Source organism: Urocitellus parryii, chromosome 4 (assembly GCF_045843805.1).
Source record: "Urocitellus parryii isolate mUroPar1 chromosome 4, mUroPar1.hap1, whole genome shotgun sequence".
Taxonomy (NCBI): Eukaryota; Metazoa; Chordata; class Mammalia; order Rodentia; family Sciuridae; genus Urocitellus; species Urocitellus parryii.
Genome location: NC_135534.1, coordinates 96,859,427 through 96,870,164, shown reverse-complemented (window position 1 = coordinate 96,870,164; position 10,738 = coordinate 96,859,427). Strand labels below are relative to the sequence as shown.

General features: G+C 40.7%; 1 protein-coding gene across 1 annotated transcript; it reads right to left on the bottom strand.

The window, feature by feature from the left end:
• Positions 1 to 9,122: 9,122 nt before the first annotated feature.
• On the bottom strand, positions 9,123 to 9,982 carry C4H11orf87 (chromosome 4 C11orf87 homolog). The gene has a single exon (XM_077798194.1). The coding sequence runs from the start codon at positions 9,980 to 9,982 to the stop codon at positions 9,380 to 9,382; it is 603 nt and encodes a 200-aa protein (XP_077654320.1). The 3' UTR covers positions 9,123 to 9,379.
• Between the last annotated feature and the right edge of the window lie 756 nt (positions 9,983 to 10,738).

The following is a 10,738-nucleotide window of genomic DNA, read 5'->3' as shown; positions in this document are numbered from 1 at the left end:
CATTGAAAAATGCCAAAGATTCCACTGATGCCATTCCTTGCTGCCTGTTGCTGAGGGCCATTACCAAGTATGTATGACGCATCGTAATCCTTGCCAGTGTACCCCATGTTAAATGGACTTGCCTTGGAAATTTGCTGCGACCTTGCTTGTGTGTTTGAGAAAGGTGACCCTGCTCAATCACCAGGGTGGATCCAGGATTAGGGTGTATTCCTGCAGGAAGTATCTCAGTCCTTGGGTTTAGGGCGTGACTATAGGAGTTTTAGGGAAGTTGAGGTTGAAGATTATTGCTGCTGGGATTAGGGTGTTCCTGTTGCTTGTTCCCGTTGAGTTCTCGTGAGATTCAAATGGGATTTTGGAAAAAGCCTCGTGGAGTAGGTGAAGTGTGCGGGAGAACGAGACTGCCCCTGAACGTGTGTGGAGGCTGGTGTGAGATCCGGAATAAAGAATTGCTGTTTGAACCTACAGAGCTGTGTGGTGGCTCGTGATTCTGTGCCAAGCCGAGTCATTGGCACTTGGCTTCGGCAGCCTGTCATGCTGCTTTTTATTTTTTTGTTGCTAATGTGATTCTGGAAAGACTTCATTTACAGTTTGTGCCAACATACTTCATCAGGCACGTGTCCCTAGAATTCAATGTATTCACATACTTGTTTATTCCACAACACTTTTCATTGAGTAACTACTATGGGCACTTTGCTACAGACTGTGATGTAACTTGAAAGCACAAAGAACATAAGTTTGCTACTAATCATCTACCAGAAAACTACTCCCTCTCTTCCCCACACAATCCTATAAGGGAATCAAGAAGAGGAACTACAGTACACTCGTGGCCCACTATTGTTACATCTTTGCCTACATCTTCTCTTTTAATCTGCTCAACAAACCTTCATGAAACTGAAGCAGGGGGAAGTTAAGGAACTTTTCCAAGATTTCCTGCTTACCAAGTGTCAGAGCCAAGATTAAAATCCAGGCTCTTCCCCACATTACTGTCTATGTTGTCTTTTCCACAAATTCACCTCTAACCTGGGCGCCCTTGTCAGCAGCGTATTGATCCTTGTCACTGTCAATGGTGTCCTGTCTGATCACTTCTCTATTTCAAGAGCACCAGTGAAGTAGTCACGATTCTCTACAGGAATGCCTGATAATTGCAACAAATGGCCTAGAAGCTAATGTCAGAACACACACACTTACAGACATATGGAGAACTCCTCCAACTTGACAGACGATGAATAGTCATCCAGGAATCACATGATGGTGACAGTGCTATTTCTTGAAGCTCACACAGCAAACTGCACACTGCTCTACAGAGCTATTCTCACCACATTATAAGCATGGCTCAGGGACAAATTCATCAAAGGCTCTGCCCACCAAACCCAGAACCTCTGTTACAATTTTTTGTTAATGAATAACCTCATCTCCAAGTCATGACAGCTAAGAAGCACCAACAAGTGTTGCCCTGATCCGCAAAATAGAAAGCATAAATCTTCTCTTTGCCCTTTTCTCTCCTTTTCTCCCTCACACCATGCTTCTATTAATCACCATCTCCATCAATTCAATAAACCTAACATGCTCTTGAATATATCCTTCATTTCCATCCCCACTGGTTCACATACTCATCATCTGTCACAGGATTATTGTAGTTGTATTTATCTGGAGTCTCAAACACCTTTGCATCTGCTTTATACACTGATTGTTCCAGGGTAATCTTTAATACACTCCAATCTATAAGTCTTCTCTCTATTCAAAATTTCTCATGGCCTCCACACCGCCCACGACAGCAGAAAAGGCATAGCTTCAAATGTAGCCTGTTTCAGGGCTCTTAATTATCCAGCTTACTTCTACTCTGCAGAATTATCTCAATGTTACAAAACATTGTAACAGTCCCCAAATATATATAACACTCTTCCTGTTTTTCCTTCCACTTAAAATGCTTTTTCTTCTTTTTGGTAAACTTTTATTCATTCTTTAAAACCCATAAATTCACATTTGGCTTATGTGAGTGGATCCAAGGATGCCTAGATTACAGTAAAACAGCAAAACCCTGTATTTGGAACAAAGAAGACACAGGAGACTTGAATTTTAATAATATGTAAAAATGTCTAGGATCCTGGGATGCAATGGTGGGTTCTAGAAGAGACTTCTGGTATCATAGTTCAGGAAGCAGACCAGTCTCCAACCCAACTCAACAAAGGTCTCTTTAACAATGCATAGATCTAAGGAAACTTCCTTCTCTGCCACCATGAGATAACATAAATTGTACCAATTTACTAATTTGGAAAGAAGCAAGATACTATCTTGGAAAAAAAGCAGAGGAAAGGAAAATTTGAGAATTTTCTTAAAGGGAATATCCAGCAAAAGTTCCCTATGGGGAAGATAGGATAAATTATAGAAAACTAGAGTAGCCACATTTGCTTTGAATATCTGTATGTGAAGGGTGAATATTTTTGCCACCTCAATGCATCCTAACACTCCAGTGCAGGAAGGCTTGTAAGGGTTATCCTAGGATTTTACAGATTGTGTATGCAGAAAATTTATGTGATTACAAACACATAAATTTTATGTGGAGTGATTACAAACCCCTAGGGTAAAATTTAAAAACCCTGAGTCAAGGTCATGACCCAGGAATATAAAGGATCTTCAGATGCAAAAAGAGGATGACAACACAAGGCAGAAAAGAGAGATTAAGAAAAATTATCACTAAAGCCCCTTTTTGTTCTATAAAGTTTTAAAAAGTAAAGCTGCTTTTTCAGAGAGGGAAACCCAACATTGCCAAAATCATTTAAAGTTTTGAACATATTTGGAGATGAGAGAAGATATTAAACTTCAATAATTACTCAGAAAAGGAATACATAGCTAATATTTCATAAATTAAGTTCACCCAGAGAGACAGAAAGATCCAGGGAACTGATCCATGCCAGTTTATGAGAGCTAGCTAAATTAATATTTATCTTTGAGTCAAATAGCTGAGGTTAAAGACTGTGCACCTCCTGGGAGTAAAGAGGAGCTTGGGTAGAGATTGGGCTATATCTCTAATCTATATTGGCTACTGCCTTTAGGTAGAGAGATTTACTCATCCCCACTTCACTAGTCAATATCCACTAGAAATTCATCTCAGCTCAAGAATTTTCTGCACATAAACTAGGATGAAGTAATGAGCCTGTATGGGAAAAATTTGTCCCTTCTTGGAGACAGAATCATGATTTAAAAGATTCATTCAGTAGCCAGAATTAAAGTTAGCCAGGGATTAAAGTTAGTGGGGCATGAATACAAGATAACAAACAAGCCCTTGGGAAAAGGGAAGGAAGACCCTAATCATGAGCACATGTGCTTTGTGGAAAACAAAAGTTTGCTATGATGGCATGATATATTTTTAAGTATGTCCTAATTTAGAGTGCCTTATCAGTAAGCTTATCTTTCTGTTTCTTAAACCCTATTCAACTGCCATTAAGAGTTCATCACAAGGTCAATGTCAGGAAGAAGGAAACTAAGTCCATTACAGAAGTGAAAAACTATCCATGAGTAGGAAGAGTCTTACATTGATAAAAGTGGACCTTAAGAGAAATACCTGCTTTTTTCAGTCTGGAACAATTTTGAGAAAAGACAGAAAAGAAAAATGAAGCAGGTGGTGATGAAGTTTTCATGCTCCTTCTCTCCACATTATGATGGTGTATGATAAATATATAGTCAGTTTTGGAGAAAAAAAAATGGCAATCCTGCACACACACACCGAAAATATTCATGTATGGCTATGTGACTTCAGAAGAACTCTACCTGCATGGCATTAACATGATGCAGAAGTAGGAGAGCTGAGGTGGCAGATAGTGAATCAATTCACTATCCTGAGGTAGAACCCACACTTTTCAATGGTGGGTGCAGGGTATGCAGGGCACACAGACGTTTCTGTATCTTCAAAAAGGGGGCAACATGTGAGCACTGGGAGACCTAGGGATGACAGGGTCAGGGTACATAGATTCCTGTGGATGGTGACTTTGAGACTTAGGACAAAGGTGCACCATCTAAAATTGCAATGGTCAGCACAAAAGCTAAATCAGACAATAACACCTCTGACTAGGGAGCAGCCCTGACCACCTGTTTCTCAGGAGGGTTCACCTAGGAGTTGTTGTAATTTATGTATCTGAGGCTTCCCTTCTCCCTAAGTAGCATAAAATCACATCAACAGAATCCCTCCTTGACAATCCTGGTGATATTAGAGAAATTTAAGCACAGGAAATATCAGAACCTAAGCATATAACCTCAAAAGCCTAAACAGCTGTCTAAAGGGGCTATGAAATTATCAAACTGGATTCAGTTTACTGGTTTGTACTAAAATTTATACATATCCCTTTTCTGAGATGCACTTGGTTTGTGAGGAAGAGCAGATGAGTTATAAAATTTTTAAATGACAGTTTCTTTTAGAAAATTGTATCTAAGTATAATAGAATAAATTTTATAACCCTGTTACATTATAAGTTAATAAGAAAGTAGTGTCCAAAAGGCCCATTAGCAAGAAAACTCTTTTATTGATAGAAAAGCAAAACAAATTTTTCATGAATTCTAATATGTTTTATTCTACCTATTGGATATGCTCAAGTTCAAAAATCAGTTTTTCTACTGTTGCTGTGGTTGCAATCACTTTTGTTATTTTTAATCTCTCTATAGTAATAACCCAGTGCAATCACAAGTCTTAGAGTAACATCCCTGCCTCAAAAAGGTAAGACCACCTTGATATGTCACTGTCCCCAGTTAAAGCTAATTAAACTCTTATTCTCAGCTAAGCATTCCTACATGGCACCAATTGTATTATTATTAGGTTGGTGACATTAATAAGTACTGATATCAAGCCATATAAGCTGCTTCTCAGATGTTACCAAATAAATTTAAAACCCAAGTTAGAATCAGATTTATGTTCAGTCCAATGATGAAATTCCCTCATTTAGAGTAATTCATTCTTATATAAACTGAAACATCCGTGAGCCACAATGACTAGTTCTAAACAGAATAAGTGGCTTTTCAGATTCAAATTCAAAGTCCTGATTCACATGGGAATGGACTCAAGGAGGCTAACCAGATTATATTAAAGGTTTTGGCTCTAATTTAGTTCATAAATTTCACATAATATCAGCGAGAAATTGCTTAGCTATCATCCACAGAAAAGCATATAAAGCAAATGTCTGCACATTGGAAAAATTAATTTTAACCATTATCTAATTAATTCAGTTGATACAGAAATGGCAGAAAAGTCAGATGCCAAACAAAATTTTTTAAGCTAATTGGTCCATATCTTCCAAAAACTATCAAACTAAACAAATAATTGTCATATTTTTACTTTACCTTTAGTTATGCTTATGTAAGTTATATTTCATACAACATTTAGGTTGAAAAGGAAAAATCAAACCACAATCCAGATTTGTGGTCTAGATGGCTGTAAGCCTCTTCTGGATAATTCTGCATTCCACCTAGATAGTTGCACTGCATTGATATGGTCATACCTTCATTATCATTGCTACATTTGAGTCACTAACATAGGAAAGGAAGCTTATCTAATTACCAATTTCCTGAGCCAATCAAGACTCTTCCCTTTCATTAAATAAAGAGAAAGTCTTTCAGATTCGACTCCAGAGAAATAAGTGCATGCATATACCTGACTTCTCAGTATCCTCTCTGGATAAGAGGATGGAACAACTATTTGGTTTCCATCTCATTCTTGTAATGACAGAAAAGAGAATACAAAAGTCCATTGTAAATTTGTACAAAATGTATGCATATATAAATACATATCTATGGGTGTATATAAATTCTAAAGATTATATCCATCTATGTCTTTAAGATTCAGAGTTCCATACAGTTGACATAATGGCATTCTTTCTCCAATTTTCTCATTTTAAAAACAATAAGAATCAAGCATGCCACCTTATTAATACTGAATAGCAAGTGCAGAAGTCGAGCTGTAGCTATAGGGGTTGAAGCAATTAGTATGACGGGACATCAGTAAATAAACACTTAAAATAACTGTAACTATTTCCAAATTACCTTTTGTTTTATATAAGTGAATCCTAAAATGCCCTATTGGTAGCCTCCCAAACTCCTGGGACTGTCAATTGAGCTTTATAAGAAGCAATGCTTTTGAACAGGTCAATACAAATTGCTTGAATATGTGCTTATTGTAATAATTTGTATGGGGACTGACTTACTAGAATTTCATATAATTCTCTTTCTATCCCATACTATATCATGTGACACCACCAGAAGTTTAGGGTTCTGAACATATTAAACTCAGTACAAAATTTGACTATCACCAGACTGCATCATCTTTACACAGGATACTATTAAGAGTATCAAACCATAGTCAATTAATGGAGAAAGGCATATTTAAAGGTGCACAATAAAAGCATATTGCAGATATTTTCCCATGTTTAGAGGTATAAAGATATTTTAACAATAAATATGATTATTTTATTTCTCTTGATCCCCTTATTCCTTTGGGAAAAAATTTATATAGGACATTACCCCCCCAGGGTGTACAGTCTGCTCCTTTAAAGAGGATTATTATTGCATGCCTTAAATGCACTATGATTCATAAGGCCAGAACACATGAGTAGCTTCAGCACCAAGGAAATGGAATCATCATCTAGAACTGTTCATAACAGAATATCTTATTGCTTTAATAAAATGGGAAATTATTCACTGTAAAAAGTGCACCAAATAAAGGGAAGAAAGTAATATTCATACACTTTAGTATAGCTCATTGGAAATGAGGAAGCTCCCTTCTGGGTTCCTGATTCTATTCCAATTTCAAGTCCAAAAGTCTTTCTGTAATAAGGTATTAAAGAACTACAGCTGGATGAGGGTGAGCTACAAAAATTAATGGACTATCTTCTTCACAGTGCCTTAGTCATTCTGGTGTACAATGTAGAGCTCTGATGCACTAACAGATTCCCTAGTGGCCTGAGAGTGTTAATGCATTCTTTTAACTATTACTAAGAAGTGACTAAGGCACTAGAGAGGATCTGGTTCATTGTGTAATACATTGTATTCAAAGATGAGACCTGATCTTCCTAATATTTCCAATATGTCATGCTTAAATGATGATCTTGTGTGCCTCAGGAAAGGACTTGAGGGAATAATGGGTGCTTTAAATTAAGCTTATGAAATTATTTTTGTAAAAGATGCAGATTGAGTTTGGGCAATTCAGGAGATGACCAAAAACATCAAAGGTAATATTTTTTCTCTTGGTAAGATCATATATGCCTAGAATCAAGACATAAAATCTAGAACAACTAGTTACTTGGGAGAGGAATACACTTAGGGGCACTGTTGCCTTTCATCCAGCAGGATAGTAATGATATTTTTGGTGAAGCTTTTTGTAGATCATTCTCATTTGTACATTTTCCAAATATTTGAATAACCATCAAAGAATTAGTTTCCAGGAAGAGATGCCACTGCATATAATTAAGATTGTAATATGCTTATGGCCCCTTCTATCATCCACTGAAGGGAAACAAAGTGGCATATAACCACAGCCAGACTCCATTTCTAACACAGATGGGCTTGTCTGGCATTAGGAGAGGGAAAAAAATATTTATCTTCTTCAACTTTCTTTTCTATTCAATATTTTTTCCTGATAAAGTAAAGTTAGCTAAGTCAGATTCAGAAAGAGGAGAGTCCCTCCTTTGCTGTTTCTCAGATGCAGGCACAAATTTTTAACAAATGAGCTGTAAACATTTTTTATCCTATAAGTATGTATTGATTTAACTTCTCTTGAAATTTGCATGTCCTGTCATTCAAATTGCCCAACATCCCCACCAGTCTTACCCCCAAACACACACAGTACAAGCAAGCACACACACCACTGCCTCCAGGTGGTAACTGCATGCAGCGAGAACTACAGGCACTGTTTATATATTAACCATGTTTTAATAGATGGCATTCCTGCACATCCATTATTTGTTTTCTGTTTCTGTGGTTGTTTCTGTTATTCACAAAAGAAAAAGGGAAACATGTGTCATATTTTTATAACAGTCTACTACAGAGTAAGGTACAAAAGAACACTTCTGGAAACAGCAGAAGCCAGGCCTGTCCCACTGAATTCCTCATCCAGTGGTAACCATTATATCAACAGCTGGAAAGTAAGAACAAGAATATACAGTTTGGAGGACATAGTACAGAACTATAGTTTTTTTCTGTATTTGGTACCAATATAGTAAATATATAACAAAGGTGCACTTGCTCTAAAAATAAAACAAACATTCTGGTTGGTTAGATACTGCACTTTCAGTACTGCACATCACCAAATACTTTTTCTTTTTACAAAAAAAAAGAGAGGAACTTATGCAACATTTAATAATAAGAAAATTAATAGTACACGCTAACCCGATTGTAGAAAAAGAAGAAAGAAGCCAACCAAAAGCCAGTACAATCACTTTCCAAAACAGCCCCTCCTCCGCCTGCTCAATCAGAGGAAGTAACCATTATGGTGAGGCGATTTCAGCACCAGACCTGGACGGACAGCTCCCTATCCTCTGACTCCTGAAAATGCCACAAGTCAAAGGTGTACAAGTGTGGTGGGGCACAGATCTAAAGCAGATCTTTTGTTTTTTGTTTTTAACTCACTTAAAGATTGCAATGTACTTATGCTCGGCCAGCGAGAGACATTTCTAAAAGTAAATTAAATGTTCTGTCCTGGAAAAGGCAATGGTTAGCCAAAGAATGAGAAGATGGCTGACTGGAGAGGGTTACCTGTCCTAAAACGTTTTTCTGGGACTTTCTCTGTGGCCTCGTTGTAGTCTTGGTGCTAAATGTAGACTTTTTAAAAAAATAATATACTATTGCCTGAGCCCAGCTTAGGGTGAGAAAAGGGGAGTGGAGAAAAGCTAAAGGAAAAGTGAAAGCTGGGGGGGGGGGTGAAGGGGAAGAAAGGTAACTAAACCTTTAACTTGACAGCTATATACAACATTACCGGCCCCCTCCCCTCCCTTTGCTCCTGGTGGCAATGCCTTTTATGTATTTGGTAGCTTGTGCGGTTTCTCCTCCTTATTGAGGGGGACACGGAGTGGAGAGGGAAGATGCATCTTTCATTGACAATGAGAAAGTATGTGATTTGTCATGCGCTTGGATTGTGTTGTTAGTAATATAATAATAATAACTGTAAATATTAATAAAGATTTATCAGCGTTATTTCTTCTTCCGAGACTTTCCTCGCCCAATATTTACAAATACCGCACAGTGCCTCGGCGGAGGAGAAACATAGTAAAAGGGAGGGCAGGGAAAGAAGGAAGAGGAAAGAAGGGGTACAGGAAAATGGAAAAGGAAGGAAGGGGGGAGAAAAAGCAAGGATGGTAAAGATGGTGGAAACGAGAAAGGGGTGAGGAGAGGGGCTACACAATCAGGACAGTACCACCGTCTGCAAAAGGCCCTCGCCAGCTGTGTCCAAACAGGAGGAGGCTGCGTGTGCTCCTTGTGGACTGGGGGCTGGCGGTGGAGGCGGAGGAGCACAGGGACCCTGGCTTGGAAGACCAGGGGATGAAGAGGAGGAGGAACCGGAGAAGTTGGAGGGGGCGCAGAAGGCAGAGTCCCGGGACTGCCTCTCCAGCCTGTTTTCTTTTCCATGGTTTTGGGCCTGACTACCTGCCCGGGACAGCCCCCCTCCACCGCGGTTGCCGCTGCAATGATCCCTCTCGTATTCCTCCTGAGCCCTCTGCATCTTCCGCTTCTTCATCCTACGCTTGTGGATGTGGAAGGTGGACAGGGACAGCACGATGAGGCAAAAGATGAGAGTGACCAGGACAATCAGCACCAGCGTGGAGGAGAATGACTGGAAGAGCTGCTGTCCCACCTGCGTGATGCAGGTACCACTGCCGCCGCCGCCTGCACCCGGGCCGCGGGCACCTGTGTTGCCGCTGCCGCTAGCGTTGGGGGAAGCAAAAGTCCGGTTGAGGAGACACGGCGGCAGCGCCAGCCTCAACTCCTTTGGAGCCCGGGCACTCATCGGCGCTGGGCTGGGAGGGGCCAGGCCCACCAAGCTTCCTCTCTTCGACACTCTGTTCCCACCAGCCGAGAAGAGGAATGAGCCCACACCACCCAAAACTACTCCCTGGTGCCCGAGGGAGTGCGCACACGGACCAAGGACTGAGGGAGCGACTGATGGCAAGCAAGCCGACCAGTGAGTGAGCGGCGCCGGGGAAATCCTCTCCGGTCCCGCCTTGAACGTGTCTCCACTCGCCCTTTTCCTTCGCTGAGGCACCGGGCTGCAAAGAGAACAGGCTTAGTTAGGGTCCCAGAGGCTGCCAAAGGGAGTGCGGAGAAAGAGAAGGATCAGCCACCACCGCAAAGCGGCCCTCTGGACACGCTGCCTTAATTGGGCGCTGTTGGTCTACTCCGTAACCCGCAGACCCCAACCCTACCACTCCTAGCAGCACTCCAGAGCAGCCAGTTGCCAGCCGGCTTGCTCCTCCGATCTCTGGGAAGGTGTACAAGCCAGCAGGACCGAGGTGCAGATTACTCAGCAGATAAGGCAGTCTCCCTGCGCCCTCCACAACTTTCTAATTGCAACTGACAGCAGTCGCCTCAGATGGCGTTTCCTACTTCCCAAAGCATTGTCTCTCTTCTTCCCTGCGCCCTCTTCTTTGTGGACATGTTCGCCTGGATCCTACCCTCTCCAGCACCCACTCCGGACCACTGGGTGGGTTCGCGGTATGCGGTCCTCCCTCCGCCCCCCCCCCCCCACTCTTCGTCCTCAGACAGT